At 47.0% G+C, this 20,204-nt stretch overlaps 1 protein-coding gene across 1 annotated transcript in view; it reads left to right on the top strand.

Annotated features, from left to right (window-relative positions):
* EVL (Enah/Vasp-like) overlaps positions 1 to 20,204 on the top strand; it is a 91,754-nt gene that overhangs the window by 57,274 nt on the left and 14,276 nt on the right. Inside the window, exons 4-5 of the mRNA XM_075503576.1 lie at positions 12,424 to 12,487; positions 17,566 to 17,627. Of these exons, the coding sequence (XP_075359691.1) occupies positions 12,424 to 12,487; positions 17,566 to 17,627 (126 nt within the window). The remainder of the gene's footprint in view (positions 1 to 12,423; positions 12,488 to 17,565; positions 17,628 to 20,204) is intronic.

Genomic DNA, 20,204 nt, shown 5'->3' on the forward strand with positions numbered 1-20,204 from the left:
ACCTGCTATATTTAAATATAGAAGAGGAAAGCGATTAGCAGACAAAGTAGAAAGGGAGAAAAGTGTTGGGATCAGAGGAGATCAGGAATGATGGGTTGATGAAAAGAACTAAAAGACAGTAGATGGGGATTTTAAGCCATACAAATTTATTTCTGAATCCAGCATGATCACACTTATATTTTAAAACTAGTGCTCGACATTCATTGCTGGTGCAGCCCCTTCAACTTCAGCAGCTACACTGCCAGTGAACTTGATCCTGCCTGTTCATTTGCAGCCGTTTTTTCCCCGGTACAGGCTAACTTTGTGCTTAGTCACCCTTTGTATTTATTGTAATTACTTGCATGTAGGCAAACATATGGTGGTCTGATTGGGGCAGGGGGCAGAAAATGCAATTTCTTTCTGACTTTCATGGTATTATGTAAAAGTCCAGACAATGAAGTCTGGCTTCAGACACCCTGAAGCGTTGTGATAGGCGAGGAAGAGGGTCCAATTAAATATTTAAGGAGCCGGGCCCACTTTGCTGCTGCAGCGGGGTATAGATTACACCTGGTGAAACCTGGTCTGCAGCGGGGCGGTCGGTAAGCGCTGGGCATGAGGAAGGTGCAGAGAGGAGTGCGCTGAGGAGGCTGCTGCCATACTATGGTCAGCAGGGAATGGATTTGGCACTGCTTCTGCCTCTGCCACTGTGACTGCGTCATCCTGTGCCGAATGTCTTGTAGGTGATGGAAACCTCCCTGCTGCCTTGCGCGCCCCATCCCTTGCATGCTGTGCTCCGGCGGGAGCTGTCCCAGGAAGGGGGAAGGGATGCTTGCGCCAGGGCGTTTTTGCATGGAAATGTTCTGTGCCACCATCCAGTTGTGCTGGGAAATCGCTTGCGGCTGTAGTTCATCGATGGATCGTTTGTCTTCCGCTTGCTTTTAATTCCGGCAGGCGGGCAGTAGGACGCTGAGATAATATTTGAAAGAAATGACCCATTAGGTTCAGATGACGCTGGCATTAGTCAGGGCTGTTAAATCAGGAGAAGTCATTACAGCGAGGATATGGGACGATGACTTCTGAATCAACGTGTTGGATGGCTTCTGTCTTTACTTGCTAATGAATAGCATCTGTACTCACGGAATAGATACTGGTTTAAAAAAATAGGTATGAACAAGAGCAGCATTTTATACCTGCTATAGTTACTGGATATTTACCTGGGTTTTTTCTCCACAATGACCTGCCTAAGACTGTCAAGTCCTGTTAGCTTTTCTGGAAATTAGGATTTGCAGGGTTGTGGAGGCTTGGGCCATTAGGCTGAGGAGGATGGGTGGGTTTACTACGGACCTTCCTAGTTAGTGGAAGGTCCTTTAAGCAGAGAGCTTGGCTTTTGGTGTTAGTGTGAATGGGATCAGGTGCTGTATTTGAATTTTTTTGTTTATCCATTGAATTTATTAGAGTTGCGTGTTTCTTGTCAAGGAGGACTACCCATTGCTAATGTTGTCTTTTCATGTTTTTTCATCAGTCCCTCCATTTAGTGGTGTTTCATTGAAAAGTCCTCTGCCTTCCAGCACTCTGTCCAGGTACATCCTAGTTGTCTTACAGCAGCGTTGGGGTTTAAATCGTGGTAAAATGGATCTTGTCTGGATCTTAACCATTAACTAAATGCAAGCGGTGTGTTTATAATGTAGTGTTTTCTGTGTGTATGTGTTGCTTCAATGCACGTACGGGGCCCTGCTGTTCTCCATGTTGTGGAGAAGACTGCCCTGAGGAGTTTGCCGTCTCACCGGAGAGTGAAAAAGGAAGGAGACACTTAGAAACTGAGAGACTTGCCTTGCAAGGTTATACGTGGAGTTGGGCCAAGAATAGTGCTCTAGGCCCCTTGGGTGCTGCAGCAGGCTACACTAAGCATATATATTTTTCTGATTTCCTGTGTCATAAGTCTTATTGTTAAGGAACACTAGACATAATATTTGACAAGCCAAGGGTGTAAATATCAGCTGATTGCACTCTTGTACGTGCCAGAGGCTGGGTTCATTTTCCCTGTGGCTTCAGAGATTTTCAGAGATTCAGTTTGTCCCAAAGCAGGATTGAATTCCTGCTTTTTATTTGAGGTAAGGAATTGTAAGTATGAAGGGAGTACAAACAGGTATATGCATGTACTGATGTGGAAATACACACATGGTCACACTGAGCTAAAGGAAGGTATTCAGTTTATATGTCACGAGATGGATGCATGGGGCTTGAGGCATTGCCCCCTGAAGTCAGTGGGAAAGCGCTGTCTGAGCTCAGCGATGCTCTCACTGCAGAGCACGAGGCCAGCATTGCCAGTACGCCCTTCTCTGTCGGGACAGAGCCTGGCAAACTGTCACGGGAGCGAAACAATTCATGGCCTCATTAAAACCAAATTCAGGAAAATATCTTTGTAATACAAGCCATATGTTTAGATGGTGTGTATTGGTTTACACCCTTGGCTTCTTTGGAGCATCTGCTGGCTGAGCTCTGGTGTTAACCAGACCCCCATGCAGTGGCAGGGAGGTGGCAGCTTCTCAGCATGGCTAATGCTCTTGGTTTTGACAAGACTCTGGTGATATTTGGCATTTTTCTTTAAGTTCCATTACTGCCTAGAGGCACGAGATTATGAGCTAATCTTAACCTTTATTGAAAAGTTTCAAACCTGGATGTGCAGGAAAATAGGCTTGACATGTATTCTAAAAAACAATCAAAACAGGAGGGGAAAAAAAAAGAACGGAAGTGCTTGTGGGCTTGTTTAATACTAATAATTGTGGGGTTTATTTAATACTTTTTTTAACTAGCCTCATGCTCCTGAATTTTATAGATTACTTTTTCACTTATGGCACTGATTGACATCTTGTCCCATCGTCTTCCCTGGACGTGTTTATAAAGCCAGCAACATTGGAATCACACCCTTTGAAATTCAGCGACGCCTCTTTTTTTTTCTCCTCAAAATAAACCCCTACTATTCCCACAGCTTTCTGCGCACATACCGTTTTTCTCAGAGCTAGAGGCAGTTCCCATAGCAAAAGCAATCGGTCATTAACTAAGTAGGATGCTGACTTATCATGAAACTGCCTGCGGAAACGAGGCTGTTTCTCTAAATGCAGCAGGGCCCCCTCGTCAGCCCCTGCAAAGGCGGGAGGTGCTGACGGTCCCCTGCTCGGTGCTGCGTGGCCGGTGGCTGCCTTACCCGCCTCTATTTCATTAGCGCGTAATTGAGTGGCCACTGAATTAGTTCTTTTTTGCTCAGAGCTCAGCACAGCAAACAACATCCCCCCGGGACGCTCCAGTTCCACCTTTCCCTGACCTGCGCGGAGGTTTCCCGCGCTCCTCTTGCTGGCCGTACTCTCTGTTTCTTGGAAGGCCGGTGCTGCACAGGGTCTGGTCTTGTCCCGACACCTTCACGGGGCTCCGTGGCGCTGGGGCCTGATCCGGTTAGCTGTGTAGGCATTGCCTTCCTCTTTGCTGCCATCCTGAAGGTCTGGTGCTTGAAGCACTTCCCTGGGAAGTGGGGGACCAAGGTTCAGCCACCTCCTCTGCCCTCAGGAGGAACTGCAGCTTTCATTTCCCACCTCCCCCCGCCCCAACGAGCTTGTGCTATTCTAGATCAGTGTGCGGTTTTTTTCTTCCTGTTAGAGCTGAGCTGCTGAGAGCAAAATAATTCCCAGTTCTCATGTAATTCTTATATTTTATCTTAATCAGTCACCGGATAAAATGGAGGGAGTCCCAGACCAGACACGTGGATGTCCCACCCCTGTTGCACGCCCTAACCGTGGGGATGCAGTCCCACCACCCCAGGCTGCGTGCTGGGGAAGGTGCTGACCCCGATAGCCCTGGAGCCACCTCATTGTGGAAAGTTTCCTGTTTGCACAGTCACCTATGTGTATTTTTAAATTTCTTCTAAAGCTGGTTGTGCTACCTTTTATGTGAGAGGTAACCCAAGCTGTGCTCCTGAGCTGAGGCACTGACGCTGAGATAAATGCACCTGAGCTATGTCCTTTACATATTAAATACGATCCCTGCTGTCGGAGTGCAGTTGCTTACTGCAGGAGCTGCTTTAGCACCAACTCATCCTTATTGCATTCAGAATTAAAAAAATAAGTTTTTCTCCTCCAGCTCAACAAAGACACCAGCATGAAAAATTATCAAATGCTGTGCCAGTGCCATGACAGATAAACAGCCAGGATCAAACAATTGCCGTTATATTTTATGCAAAATAACGGAATTAACAGCTTTAGCAGTTGAGTCAGGGGCACACTGGTTTCATGTTGATGTGTTCAGTAGCACTTCTGGTGAAGCGAAGATGATTTCCTTCTAATCATCTTGCAGCACTGCATCTTTGCATGGCCTTTCTATTCGGTAGCTCCTCTCTGGATCTCGTGTCTTACATGCCGCTCAGTGCACATGCACAGCCATGTGGTTGTACATGCAGGGATCCCTGCAATTCCGTTTGTTGGTTTTCCTAAAAAAAAAAAAAGAAAAAAAGGACTGCACAGTGCACACACCTGTACATACGTACTTGCAGGAGGTGTGAACTAATGATAGGGTAGGACACTCCCATGTTAAATACCAGGCTTGTTTTTCCAGCTCTGTCACTGTCCTTAAATCTTATCCACATCAGAAAGTTTCAGCAGTGAATGTTAAATCAATTTTTAGTTTAAATGAACAGACTTCATACAGCCCCCCTGTGCTCACACCCTTATTTCAGTTTAAGGAGGGCCTGTTTCATGCTAGGTTAAACTAATCTTACAGGTAAAAGGTAAAAGTAAAGCAATCGCAATCTTGGAATGGCGCTTTTAAGAGCTTCCAAGCTGGGAGCTTCTACAATTCAGGTGAGAGTTAGTACCTGGATACACACTGTCCTTGTCCAGTGTAGTTATAAGGTAAAATGAGGTTATGTAAAGTATTGCTGGGGATGGCTTTAAGAGGATGTGTTTTACTTTGCACTGCCACAGACTTGCAGCACTGTCGGTCACCAAGGGACACGGGAGGGAGGTAGAGAAGTTTTCTGGCACAGAGCTGGAAATGCTCATTTCACTGCACTCTTCCCCCAAATTAATTTGCTCTCCTTCAGAATAAGGGTGCCTTTGGTGACCTTTTGCATAGGTTTGACTGTGTCAGTAGCAAATCTCACCTGTAGGTAAATTGAGGCAAACAAATGTTACTTGTGCAGATGCGGTCTGGGTGTAATCGAGCCACTTAACTTCTGCCTCACAGCACTGGGGAAGCTTAATTAAGGCTGATAAAGTTCTTTGCAGTTCTCAGAGGAAAAGTTTGGTCCATGTGTAAATAATGTTATAGAAGGTATTTAAGGTACTCTGTTATAAATGCTGTGGAGGCACCTAGCCTATGACTAACACTCTCTGAAACTCTTTCTATTTCAAGTTAATGTTTAATAGGAATGAGGCAAACACTGCCTGAAAGCAGGTTTTGTGGCATTGTACCCAAACCTCCCCTTCGGTGGGTGTGCTCCCCCTCTCTGCCAGGGTGGTTTTGCTTACTGTGATTCAAATGATCCGGCAAATGATCTGTACAGAGCTGTAGGCGCTCTGTCGCGTAGTTAACAGTGCAACAAAACCCTAATGGCGTTAGAATTTTAAAAACTGAGCCACTGGTGACCCACGGACAGAACTGCCGCATTCGTCCGTCTGTCCGTGCTTTGCCTCGGCCCCTGCCTCCCTGTCAGACAGACAGTCCCCACAGCACGCCTAACGCGTGAGCTGGTGCACGTCGAACAAGGTGGGACGTGCGGAGTCCCAAACCCCCGGCGCGGAAACAGCGTGGCAGCGTGGCAGCACACGGGAGGGGCCCGTGGCTCTGCCCGGCTGCAGTGATGGGGTGCAGCGAGCGGGGTGATCCCTTTTCCCACGCCTTTAACTCGCCATGGAAATTTAGGTCTACATGACCTGCCGTGTCATCCAACTCTGGTTGTACTAGCTTGGGCCCCAGAAGTAGCGTAGGCACCCTGCTTTATCTATGTGCTTTATCTAGGCTAATTAGATCGGTGCTTTGTCTGGGCTAATTGTCTCTGCTAATGAGTTTGAGCGCAGTGTCACTAGCACAGCGGTGTTGCGCCCGGTTCCTGCGCCGGCTCCCTCGGTGGGTGCTGCCTCACGGCACGTGGCCGTGACGGGGCGTCTCCGGCACGTGCAGTCCCCACCAGGACAGACCGCAGGGGCGAAGAGCCGGTTGAAGTCCTCAGGGCAGAGGCAGATGTTTAAAGTGCTGACGGAGTCTCGGCAGCAGCAGCGTGACTGCCCAACAGCGTCAAGAGAGCTAAAATTACAGCCAGGCTGTGAATGGGGGAAGCGGGGCTGCAAGGCGAGGCAGATAACTTCCCCGCTTGGTTTGACACCCACACGGCAAGGCTGGTCTGCCCGTGGGGCGCTCGGGGGGACCGGGCAGCAGCACAGCCGGCAGCAGGGAACCCCCCCGACTGTGGGGGGTGAAGGGGAGAGGTTACGGTGAAGACAGCAAAATGCACCGTCCAGCCGAGTCCTGGCGTGGGTTTGCAGGTTGGCCCCAGGAGCTGGCAGCAGCCTGGGCAGGACTTCCTTCCCAGTGCCCTGACACGGGGAACGGTGGCCCCGGCTGTGCCTGAACGGAGACGCTGGGATTAGCGTTGGTCAGAAACGCTTTTGACAACTGATATTTTTTTTCTGTCAGAAAATGCCAATTTATTTGAAAGATATTTCTGTGGGAAAGAAAAGCTTTGCAGGAACTTGTCATCTGGGATGATTTCTTCTGTTCTGGTCAGGATAAGCAAGTGTTTATGTTGCATTCCCAGGATGTAAATGACGGCGGGCCAGAACTGGTGCCTGAACCCACGTCTCCCGCAATCCAAGTACGTGCTGAAACCAGCAAGCAATGAGGGAGAGCTGTCTGTCCGTCTCTCACCCCTTTTCCTCCCATAGTCTGCTGTGGGTTTTTTCACGCAAAATCATCATGTTCTGTTCATATGCAGAACAAAAATTTTCCATCTCATGGATTTAAAGCCCGGATATATTTCTTATTTGGCTCTTACTCTGGACCCTTTGCTTAGCCCACCCCATTGATCACACTGGTCCATGAGCACCACGGAGGCTCTAGGGGTTGCAGAAACCCCACCTGGGAGCTGCTTCCAGTGTCTATAATGAATAAATGATCCCTAAGTGGGTTAGATTGGACCTCCTGTATTGCAGAAGCACAAAATCCTGGTTGCTCAGGGAAATGGGCCTAGTTTTGCCACTTTCTTGAGTGTATGCAGTCAGTGGGGCTTGCAGTTGTAGTATAAGTAAAAGAGGAAAAAGAAACGCCGCTTGGGGCTGCCCCAGCAGGAGAGAAATGATGACATTGCTCTGGCTTGCTTGTACCTTCCCGCCACAGCTACGCCAGAGTGGAAGCTGGAGCATGGGCTTTCCCTCAGTGACAGCTTTGGTCCTATTTTGTGGCTGGCCGCGGGTCCGGACGCGGACATCTCCGAGCAGTGGCAGGGTGCAGTGGTGCAGGAGCGGCCACCGGCCTGTGGAAACCGTCACAGCCACGGCGAAGCAGTGCCCTGTGCCAGGAGTTCCCCATCGCCGTCTTTAGGGACAGCTGGGGAAGGGCAGGGCGGGCGCTGGGCCGGCTGAGCGGGAGGAGAAGCAAACACGGAAAACGTCCGTGTGCTCCCAAAATCTGCCTCAAGCTGAATCACAAAACACTTATAGAAAAATGCGGTTAATTATTACAAAGCAACGAAGCGAGGAAACACAGACGTTCACAGCGTAGCTCCTGCATTAATTAGTTGCTAAAAATGTAGATCCCAACAGCTGTGAAGCTGCAAACGGGTCAGTAGCAAAACCGTCTCTCCTGGTTATTGTGCTGGGAAGCGCTCTTCTCCGTGAGGCTGTTCCCAAAGGCTGTCAGGGTCGGAGGCAGCTCACAGGCCAAGTCGAGAAGCATGTTTAACTGAGGGTGCCATCACCAAGAGCACTTACTGTTCATGTCTGCTCAGCTCTGAGAAATATCTAAACATGTGGAGAGGAGTTAAACCTAGAAATCCACTTGAATTTAAAATACCCTCAGTCAAACAGGTGTCTGCTGTATGTGCACTGCAGAGCACGCATATGGAACACATATGGAACCAAGCGTAAAAATAATCCCTGCCTTCAGTATCCGTATGAGCTTTGGCCGAGCATGCTAAAAGCAAGCGCAAGGACGAGGGAAACAAGAAGCTCCACCATTACAGAGATTGAAGTTGTTTGCAGATGGTGGTGTGCCTGGGTCTGCCAAGAACTCTGGACTGGGGAGGGGGGAAATCTAGCAGAATTTATGTTTCTGGCAACAAACAGACCTGAAACCTTGGGTTGGACTTTTAAGTGTATTGGCCACCCTCGGGCAAAATCTTGGTTGTCAAAACAGGGTGCACCTAACCTTTTTATTTAGGGTTTGCAAATTAAGGTTTCATATTACTATAGAAAAATGATTGGTTTGAGTAAGATCACAAGCAGGATGCCAGAAGGAATTATTTCTTATGGTCATGAGTAACTCAAGCAAAACAACAACCAGTGCCAAGTAGAACCGGTGTGTTTCCCCACTGGTGGCAAGAAGACCTCGAACCCCACTGGCAGCAAAAGGTGTAACTGCCCTGAACACCCTGTTATCCCAGGACAACTCCACATACAACTTTCCTCAAACTCTTTTCCAACCACTCCTAATCAATACAAGCCTCTGCAGGAACGCAAACCAGGAATCCTGCTCCCACGGGCTGTGACTGACCCCTGCAGCTGGTCTAGGCTTTTCACAGAATCACAGCATTCTCTTACCAACTTTTACTCCACTACTTCTTGTTTTACACAGTAGAGAGGACAAGCTATTACAGCTTCATCCTCCTCTTCTGTTCATGCTTGCCTTTTTTTGTCTCCCAACTTTGTTAGGGTCCTTCACTTCTAAAGCACTTTGAGAAGAAAATTGTGCTAAACAAAACTAATGTGCAGAAGAGGATGTTAAAAATACCTTAGGATTGGGTATGAAGTGAAGATAGTTCACTTCTTTAATGTCTCACTACTGGTCACTAGTAAAATAGAAGAAAAATGAGTTTGGAAAAGATATAAATAAATGATGTTTTGCTGCAGTGTGTTAATGTAAGTAAGAAATCTAAACCTGTAAAAGAGAGGAGTTAGTCGTTACTCAGAAAACAGTAATTGTTACATGTCTCGATATTTAAGAGAGAATTAAGGTATTTGGGGGGCTTTGCAGTCATGTACCCTGTGCACCTGAAAAGTTGTCTGGCTTTTAAAATTAATCAGCAAATAAAAATATTTGCAAATTTGTCACCACTTACGCAAAGAGTTTTTGAATGTCGATTATTTACTGAGTCAGGTCTGAAGTAGCTTCTTTCCTTCTGATCTTTTTTCTCTTGTTTTTGTCTGCCAAAAGAGGAGGGCATTTCTATAGAAATGATGAAGAAATTGGCAATTTCAAAACATAATTAGGAGCTTTATGTGCTTCATTTTCAGGACATTTAACACTATTTCCAAATAATAAGAAGAACAAAATGCTGCCAACTGAAACAATCAGCTGGGGTTCTTAATGTAAAAAAAATTAGGGACTATTAATGCATGGAGCTCATCTCTGAATAAGGGAGTGAAATTAAGTTATTTCAGTGAAGTGAGGGAAAAATTTTTCCGTAGCATTGTCTGAATTGACTTGTGGTCCGCCCTGGGAATATATCAGGTATTTGCTGTACCACAGACAAGTTTTTTAAAGCCAGTGTTCATTTTGCAACCATGTATTGCAACCAAAAGCTGTGTAGTTTCAAGTGTGGTCTTAATCCTGCAAGCATACACGTACATACTGGAAAATATAAGTAAACTCATTGAATTTAGTAGGACTCCTTCATGCTGAAAATTGAGGTGAACTTGTTTGCAAATTCATATGCTCTTTCATTTACCTGTCTGCTATGCAAGATCAGCTTGAGAAAGCTCCAGGTGATAAAAAGCAACAACCCTAACTTCCAGATGTGTTTTGTCACGTTGCCTTAAAAGGATTTCTTTAGGCCACTTTCCAAATTGATTTGGTTGGATTTGTTTGGTTTTAAACCTACATAGCCAGTTCATAACAGTGCCCACAGGAAAAAGGAGTTGGGTTTTTTGTGTGGTGTTGATAGTCTGGTCTTTGATTCCTTCCGCATGTCTAGTATTAGTCAAACTGGCCACACTGCCTCGTTTGCTGGGCGTTTGGCCCCAAGAGAAGATTCCTGACAAAGGACCAGATTCAGATGGCATCATTAGAGCCTCCTATATACTTTGACATGATTTATTGCCAGGGAAGAATTGTTGTTTCTGCTGCCTCACCCTCTGGCCTTTCTTGCTCACGTTGGCACCTACTTCTAGTCCTCTTTCCAAGCAGAGCGCAGGCTTCTCTATGGTGCTCTGAGTCTTTGTACAAGGGAATTTTTCTCATGATGAAATCATACGCAGGGATGAGCATGGCTAAGGCTTGTGGAATTTGTTACCCGGTGAGGGAGGTGCAGCTGACTTAAGCCTTGGAAGTCTTTCACCCAGAAGCCCGCTTACTGAACTATCTCACAGGGTGCCTGTACGTGCACAGAACAGCGGTGCTACCTGCACACACCAGAGCCGGAGCCCAGTGCGGTGACGCTGCCAGCTGTGGGCAGCCTGGTCCAGTTCCGCAGGCTGGGGATGGGACGTTACCTGTCTTCCTGCTGTGTTCAGAAGTTTAAATTCACTCTGTCAGTGCTGCTCAGGGGTAGCTCTGGCCTTCTTTCGCGTCAGTGGTGAAGATGCGCAGTACAAGCATTCACGCAGTGAAGCGGCATCCTTGTTACACCTGGAAGTCCTTACATGTGAGCCTCCTGCTCTGCGCTTCCCAAATTCCTGCTAAGCTTTTTCCTGAGGCTCGCTTCCAAAAAAACCCCACCCTCTCCCCCCACATTCATTGTTTCGTGTTTTCTTTACAAAATGTGGCCTTTCTGTCTAAATAATTTGCCAAAGGCCTGTGACAAACAATATTAAGTTGTCAGTCGTGAGACATTAAAGAAGTGAACTGTCTTCACTTCACACCCAATCCCAAGGTATTTTTAAATGTCAGAGCTTTTTACTCAGTGGTTGTCACTGGCTCCAATTGTGGGATACTCAAAACTGGAATACATGGGCCCGATTTTCAGAAAGCGCTGTGTTCCCTTTCTGCAAATGTTAGTCCTTAAACACATTTCAAAAACATGCACAATTTCATTAGGATCAGTGAATGCTCTGGAATTTCTGACTGCTGTGCCTTTCTGCCATCTCTCCTGTTTTCATGCAGTCATACTTTATAAACTCGTTTTCAGATGACATTCTGCCTGGCAGAAACATATAAAGAAAATTGAGAGAAATATCCTTAACGATTTGTGAGTGACGTATTTGGGTTTGTAGGTGTTTAATTCTGATTTGCTCTTGTTGGATAACTTTTAGAAGGATGAAATTTTACATTTGAAAATGAACAAAATAAGGTAGACATTATCATTTCCTGCATATAACTGATCTATTTCTCAGTGCTGTTTATCAGGAGAATTGCTGTTGCATTTAATAGAACTCTTTTCTGTTTAGTCCCAGTTGAAACCCACCTCGTCAAATCAATGGAATAAACCTCCTTCCACCAAATGCAAGACCACTGTAGCTTATGTTACCAACAGTTATTTTCAGTTTCAGAGTAATTATTTCTTTCTGAAAATGGCATGTAAGTGTCAGTGTGCTTGATTAAATGTCCAAGAACAGAGATTAAATGATCAGAGTCAAGAGGAGAGGTGACTTAAATGGTGACATGAGTAGTTGAGTTTTGCTGGTGAATGCCAGTGAAAGCACAGCTTGGTGCAGATCCTGCAGAATCAGAAGACCGACAGCATTGTAAAAAGAAAAGCCACCTTTGTAAAAGGCTTGTTTAATCTTGCATTTCCTTGCACCTTCCGTCAGGTAGCTCCTTGATGCCAGCTCAGCATCAGAGCAGCAATAGCTAGCATGTATGCTCACAAACTCAGCACTGTGGTTGAGTTACTGTGCAAGCACAGAATAACCCAGGGAGGTTAGATCTGAACACTGTAGAAGCTAGAAATCCATCCCAGTGTGACGGACTGTCCTTCCACAGGACATCTTCTGCCACGCTGCGGGTCTTCACCCTCGCCAAGGGATGAGTATGCAGTCTACAGCTACCACAATGCCGAGTTACTGGACAAATCTGCCCACACATTTAGCCATTGGATTCTCCCAGTGGGACTAAAAATTTACAGGAGGCAATAGTATGTCTAACAGGAAAAAATAAATTTAAAAAAATAAAGCAAAGAGAGGACAATAACACTTGAGGGTTTTCTCTCCTAGTAAGATGAAGAAGCAATTAATCTGAGTGGCACTGCTTTTTGAAAAAGTCAGCTACATTTGCTTTCCTAATAGCATTCTCTTCTTTTTTCTGTAGGTCCAGCTGCCCAGCGCCAGGTCCAGAATGGGCCATCTCCAGATGAGTTGGAAGCACAGAGAAGGTAAGCGGAGTTAATCCATTATGGTAAAGTTCTAGTTTGTAACTTGGATGAACGTGCGGTCCTTGCTCACCAATAAGCACTGTTCTTTTTACTTGTACCCATTATAAGCTGATTCTGAGTTTTCTGTTATTATTGGTAATGATTCTGTAATGACTTTTTAAAGAGTGAACTGAAGCCCTAGGTAAACTCTTTGCTCAAAGGCAAGCGTGAGGCATGCCGATGTTCAGAGTTAAAGACAAAACATGTTTAAAAGCGTTTTGTGGAGTGTGTGTTTCTCAAGCACGTTAAGAAAGCCTAACCTTATCTGTTCTGGATCACCTGCTGGCAGTTGACAGTCGTATTGTGCAGGGAGCATCTGACAGACCGTATACACATACATTACCGTATACCGTACATTAATGAGAATTAATAGCTTAGGCCCTTTCTGTGTATGGCTACTTCCTATATCATATGCTGTTCTTTTTATGAATGCTTTGCTCTAAACCACCATAATAAATGAAAGTGTAAAGCCATACCCTCCACCTTTGCATGTATGTCTAGCCTTAGTGCCATTATTACACATGGCCTTTTCTCTGGCTGCTAGGAGTGGTCTCCTTGACGTCAAAGGGAAGGTAGGCAGGAGTGTCCGTCCTTATATGCCTGTTTCCATAATCAAATTATGAGGCCCATCTCATTTCAGCTTTGCTGATTCAGCCAAGATTCCTGTAGCAGCAGTAGAAATCCCTGTAGCAGCAGGATCTTCAGCTTCCTTCACTAAGTATAAGACATACCTCTCCTATTCTGGGCAAAGTTTTCTCATCTGACCGGTAGTCCATGCTGTCAGAGCTGTGATCTGTCTGCCGGGCATCGGTGGAGTCCGTGCCAGCAGCACTGCTTAGCCAGGCTTGTGCTTCTCTGTTGAAGTGTAGGCTTGTGCACACAAAAAAACACCTTTGTTCCCCATATTCCTGCTCGCTGCACATGTGTTTCTACTACTGTATGAGAAACACCACAGAATATTTTGCCCTAATACGTATAAGCTGGTGAGCGTCACTTCATCAGGAGTGCGTTGGGTGTACAGAAATCGGCAGGACCTGTCGCTGCTCCAAGTCTGGTGCCTGGCATTGCTTAAATGAGGTGTCTGCATTTGCTTCTGTAATAAGAAGAGGATCAGCCAGTGCAATTAGCCCTCCAGAGGACTTGGCCTAATGTTTGGTTCAGATAATAAATAGCTTTGTAAGGATTTTAGTGGAACCAGACCTGCAGGGGCAGTTCAGCACCAAAGATGTCGGATGTTGGTGTGACGTGACAGAGGCTCAGTGGGCTCTGCCTCCGTTTGTAGGTGCAACCTGTAAGCAGGCAAGGTCCCCCGTTGCAGGGTCCAGGGACTGCCCTGGTCCTACGAGTAGCGTAGCTTAATAGCACACGTTCCTGGAGCAGCAGAGCTGAAGTGTTGCAATATATCATTTGCATTCATGCTCCAGGACTACCGTTCTGACTGGTCCCTACACAAAACCATGTATAGGTCAGTCAAGACAAGACCCTTACACAGGCTGTGGTAGGTACTTAGGATTCTCTCTTTCCCCCTCCAAAAACCGGGAGGAAAGTGTAGGGAAACTGGTTTCCTGTGCCTTTATGAATAACTCTGAACGGCCTGAGATTTAGTAGGGATTTACATATGACTATTAAATGGGTCAGCGGGTAATGGTATTTCACTGGAGATTTGTAAAGATTTACTTTGGGATAGGAGAGCTATCGTAAAGGTCAGAGGAGAGCTCCTGCTCACCCAGAGGCAGGGGGATGCTGCCTGTCCCTGCCGCCTGGCTGAAAGACGTGATCCAGCTCTTCATTTAACCAGTGGAAATCAATGATTCTTCAGACCATATGTAACTCAGACCTCACATTTAGGTGTCTAGTCTGTACATTTAAAGTGTGAACAGCTTAACTACAGCAGAAAAAAAATATTTTATTTATTGTTTTTTGTTTAGATACAGTAAAAGCCTTTTGGGTAGGTATTAGTCAATTGCTACAGGGCACATGGTTCTGGGAAAGCTTCTTTTGCTCCACTGGACTGGAATAAGCTATGCCAGTAGATGCACTTAGACATTGCTGCATCTGCACTAGAGGATTTTCAGCTTTAATTATGTTGATGCATTCTTTAAGCATAGAGCAGACCTAATTTTAGGCCTAGCTTTTTTTGAACATCTTATAAGCAGGCAAGGAAATGAACTACCCTGCAAATTTGTCTGTTTAAAAGGTTTTTGAGAGACCTTTACAAAAATGTTAAAAGAATGTATTTTTAAGTCAGAGTGTAATTTGTCCCCTCTCGTACTTTACTCCTTGCATACTCCTTAAGCAGCCTTGTGCCAATCTCAGGCTTTATTTAGTTCCACTGGAATAAATTAGACTTCCTAAGAGTGTAAGAATGTCTCCTTTTAGCACGTGTGGGAGGGTGTATTTGGCACATATAAACTGCTTCTGCCCAAGGACAGACAGGGCTGGCATGAACCCCAACAACTTCAAATGGCGGTGGCTGACCCTTGTTTTGGGGAGCACCCCACACCTGCATCTGCTCTGCGGCGGCTCTAGCGACTTGGAGACGTCTTACCCTTATTTCTTTCCTGGTCTGTCAGGCTGGAGTTTTCCAAGTCTGTCCTGCAGATAAACCTAGAATTTCCCCCAGGTTTAACGAGGAAAATGTATGTGTCAAGGTGTTCTTCATCATCAAATTTTGCTAATAAATGCCAAGCTGAGGTAGGGGATGGGATGCTTAGCCAATTCTTAGTACATGTGTTTACAGTTGAAATTTTAGCAGTGCAATTGCTGCTGTTGCATATGTGTTCAGCCCATAACTATCAAGTAAGAGCCAGAGTATGTATTGAAGTAAAGCTTTCTTTTTATTTGGTTTAAAGTGTCATAGCTTAAATGAAACCAGTTGAATCAGCCAACTAAGGCTGTTCCTCAAAACTCTTCCCCCTTTGCACATATAATAATTTTCTCAGCTGCCTGTAATGGTTTTCCAGAAATTGCCAGTGTTCGATGGATTGCACGTCCTGAACATAAAACCAGTTTAGGATTGATCCCTCCACAGTGAATAATTATAATCTTGGATTTTCCTGTCCCATCTACTCTTGAATTAGAATTGAAATATGGGAAGTTTGTTTTGCAAAGTAAGACATCCTTTTTTCCTTACATAATGTAACTTTATTTTTCTGGACTTTTTTCTGAAAAAGCTTTTGTTTGTACGTAAGAAGGTAGAATTATTTAAAATTGCAGACTCAGGAAAGTGCAAGTAAAAATGTGACAGGGAGATCTCTCTAAAATATTACATAAGGAGTCAAAATAAGTGTTGCCTAGAGTTAAGCTTGCCTTACTGTACAGCCCATGAAGTAAAGTTGTTACAGAAAAAAGAAATCTCTAAGCAGTTAAGACTGGCCCAAACACATGTGGAACAAATTCAAGGCAAACTTGGCCTAGAAATCGTGGAAGAAAATGATAATAAACCTTATTACCAAGTGCTCCAGTAAGGTAATTTCAGAGTTGTGTTTTAGTATTGTCGAAAGCTTTAGTCCACATCCATGCACATGGTAAAAAGCCTGGCAAATAGTCTCGGTTTTAGCTCTCAATCTTTTCAACACGAGAAATGCCAGGAGGGTTTGTGGCAGGGGTCAGGGACAGCTCTTTCTGCAGGGGTGTTACAGCGTGCGAGAGAAGACCTCTGCTGCTGGACCCTGGGAACTGCACGGCTCTGGAAAGCAGAGCCTGGGAAAAGGCTTGGCAGTGCCTGTCCCTGGGGGACACCAGGCCTGGGTGGCACGGCAGCTGGCAGCTCCTGGGGGGCAAGGTGCCAAAAAAGCAGCAGGGCAACGTGGTGACCTGCATTTGTGGAGGAAAGGCGGCGGTCGTGGTCCCCGCGGCCACGGCGGTCGTGGTCCCGCACGGCCGATGCTGGGGCATCGGTGGCAGGCTGTCAGCCAGGCTGTGCAGCTGCACAAAACAGGTTTTGTACAGCCAGCACCTAAACGCAGATCAGGCTTCCTTATGTTTTCATTTTAACTACAAGGCCTTTGGGCTCCCGACCCATAAAAGACTCAGGACTGTGTCCTTTTATGCGAGTGCCGTGGTTTAGCTTCAGTCGGCAACTCAGCCCCACCCAGCCGCTCGCTCACCCTCCCCGCCCCAGTGGGATGGGGGAGAGAATCGGAAGGGTAGAAGTGAGAAAACTCGTGAGATAAGAACAGTTTAATAATTGGGGGGGGGGGAGATAAATAAATTTTTTATTATTATTATTATTATTATTATTATTATTATTATTATTATTTAATGAAAAGGAAAACAATGAGAGAGAGAGGGGAACAAAACCCAGGGAAAAAAAACAAGAGATACAACTGCTCACCACCCGCTGACCGAGGCCCAGCCCGTCCCCGAGCAGCGATCGCTGCCCCCCGGCCAACTCCCCCCAACTTATATACTGAGCGTGATGTCGCATGGTATGGAATAGCCCTTTGGCCAGTTTGGCTGTGTCCCCTCCCAGCTTCTCGTGCACCCAGCAGAGCATGGGGAGCTGAAAAGTCCTCGACCAGTGTAAGCACTACTTAGCAACAACTAAAACATCAGTGTGTTATCAACATTATTCTCATACTGAATCCAAAACACAGCACTATATTAGCTACTAGGAAGAAAATTAACTCTATCCCAGCTGAAACCAGGACAGCAAATGCCCCTTACTCTTCCCTTGCAATGCTCATGCACTTCAGGTTAACGACATGCATGGTTCCTATGCTCTCCTGGACCTGGGGCACTGACTACTCCTCCAGAGCCCGTTGAGGAGTTACCTTAAATGGATCAAGCATCCCCTGCAGTGTCCGGCAGGTGCAGGGCAGTGTCCTGGTTACGCTTCCCCAACGCGTGCAATGGCACCGCTGCGGCCAGGGCAAGTGAAATCAAACCCGCCTCCATCTCATGGGCACAGCACTTCTGTGAGGGACTGGCTCACGCCACCCGACACATACAGCTTGAGTGCTTCTCAGCGTATAAAGCTTTTACTCAAAATTGTAAAGAATACATAATGACTGAAGGTTTTTTCATTGCTGTTTTAGACAAGTGATGGAGCAACAGCAACAGCGCCAGGAATCTCTGGAAAGAAGAACCTCTACCACAGGCACGTATCAAACCAAGCAGATACAGTCTCTCCCTGCTTGTCTCCTCTAGCTGTAGTTGGGTTTCGTGTGGTGCTATACAAGAGCCAGACTGCTAAAAGTAGCTGTCGTTATGATTAGATTTTAAAGCATTTTCAGCTAGGGCCTTACATGCATTCAGACATGGTTGTGTTGTTTCGCAGAGGCTCAGGTCTGGAGCATGCAGGTGGAGCCAGGCAGGTTTTGCACTTGGCAAAACTTGTACAGCTGAGGGGGATTTTACGCATACCAAGGGGGCCTGGCCACACTTCTTCCACACGCACGGGGAGAGCAGGTAGCACAGCCACCGCAGGAGTGACTCCATGTTTCCAGGGGATGTCAGCATGAAGGGGCGGGCGTGCTGGAAGTGCCAGCTCAGGCGCTGCCCATCGCTCTGCCGCACAAAGCAAACTACAGCGCAGAGGAAAATATAGCTCTAGATGCTCATCGGTGCGGATTTTGTGGTCATGAAGTGAGGAGTCTTCTGTGAGCTTAATGGAAAAAAATATAAATATTTAATGAGCTTACAAAAATCTATAGCATATTAAGTCGCACTAAGCTGAGAGAAGAGGTGACAGGAATAGCTTATCACTACAAAGTATGGCTTTGCCTCGCTGAAAGAAGGCAGAGCAAGCAAGCCAAGATGGCCATCTTGTGTTTGGGCTTTTGTTTTGGGGAAGTTTTTTCAGTTAATCTAGCCACATAAGTGAAATGTTTTTCCTCAGCTGTTACAACTTTTTAGTTTTTTACTTGAAACCGGCTCAGACATACACACATACCTTAGTCAGCAACAGAAGTTGTTGGACTCTGTTTCGGCAGAGGTTACTGTGTGCTATTCTGCATAGGGAACATAGCCAAAATCCTGCCTCGGCATCCACAAGGAGCAGGACGTGGCTCCCAGGGGCTTCTGGCTGTCCCCTCCCTGGCTACGAGGTGGCCACCGCTGCTCACCATGTCCCTTGCAGCTGCCCCTGGTGCGAGGGTGATGCTCGTGATCCTGACTCAGATTCACACGGGGCTTGGAGGAGCCTCACTGGCCCCAGGGCACGCAGCCCTGCCCATGCTGCCAGGGTCCCTCTCCACACAGCCCTGGGGGGAGCACACAGCCCATCCTGGGCTGCCAGGGTCCCGCTCCACACAGCCCCCCGCTTCTGCCAAGGGTTGGAAACCCCCAAGCCGGTGCCTGCACCATCTCTTCTTTGTTTTGTTTGAGTTTCTGTTTGTGTTTACTTTGCGGTTCCTTTTTCTCCGTTCCGCTTTGCCTTGGTTTCGTTCCTTGCCGCGTACCCATCTTATACTCTTTTCATTTGTCTTTTCTGTTCTTTTAGTTTCCACCCTTCAGAGAAGCGTATGCTCTCCCCCCTCTCAGCCCCAGACTCTTCCTCCCGCCTGCAGTGCCTGCGGTGCTCCTGCCGCTGGTGCTGTGCTCCCCGCCCCACCTCATGCCAGCACTGTCTCTTCGGCACCCGCTGTCCCCGAGCCCGCCAGTCAATCCTCTTTCAGAGCCCCGCGGAGAGCCAGAGAGCCCCCGCAGCTCCTGCACAGGCACTCGGCCTCCGAGCTGCCAACGGCCCCAGGTTCCTCCCCTCCAGCCTGCCCAAACCGCAGGATCGTAACGCCAGGCATCAGGCGAACCTCGCTGTCTCCACCACCTCCCCATCCTTCCCACTTTCCCTTCGCCTCTCGCCAGCCTCTCAGGCGCTCTTCTCTTTCCTGCTCTCCTCGGTCTTCTGCTTCCCCCCCCACAAACGCACCACCTCTGCAGAGGGGTGATGTCCTGCAGCCACGCGGTCCCACCATCCTGCCCGTGATTCCTGTTCCACCCAACAGGGTCAGGGGACCCACAGATAAAGCAGGCCAGGAGACCTCAGCAAATGTACCTCTGAATGGCCATCCTGAAGAACAAATTGCTTTAGGTCCCTCTGGGACCCAGGTGAAAAGCGTGGACGGGTCCTTCTTTCCACACCTAGGAGCTGCACCCTCCTCCCCGCTGCCCACCATTGCCAGCCCCCCTGGCTCCTTTGGCCAGGCTCCCTCTCCATCCTCCCATCCATCATCTCGTCCTGCACAGCAGTGGTATCAGCCCATGTCACACTGTCTTCCATTGCCTCCCCCTTACGCTGCTGTGTCTGAGGTGACTATGCCCAGGAGGACCCCTCCTTACATGACTTCATCAGCCATTGCCCACTTGAGTAAGTACTGATTTTGAATGAGTTGCGACCTGTATAAAGCCTTAGCGTTCAGCTATTTAAAAAGCCCTGTTGGCACTGCCCGTGACTGCTAGAAAAAGGGCTGAGAGACCCAAGGCTACTCCTGCTGTACGTGATTTCTGAAACTCAGGTGGAAAAGTATCGAAATCACTCAGGACTGGTCCAGGGACCTTCTGAGCTAAAAGCAAGGCAAAAAGCAAGAATTACAGGGCCAGGGCCCTGTAGCTGGGTTGTTGCAATGCATATTCTTGCTGTATTAGCCCAGAAGGAGATTTTTATCATTCAGCAGAGTCAAACTGCATTTGGCAGTGAGCTTCGTACAAAACCTATATTCATCTGGTCCAGACGTAG

Source organism: Mycteria americana, chromosome 5 (genome assembly GCF_035582795.1).
Source record: "Mycteria americana isolate JAX WOST 10 ecotype Jacksonville Zoo and Gardens chromosome 5, USCA_MyAme_1.0, whole genome shotgun sequence".
NCBI classification, from domain to species: Eukaryota; Metazoa; Chordata; class Aves; order Ciconiiformes; family Ciconiidae; genus Mycteria; species Mycteria americana.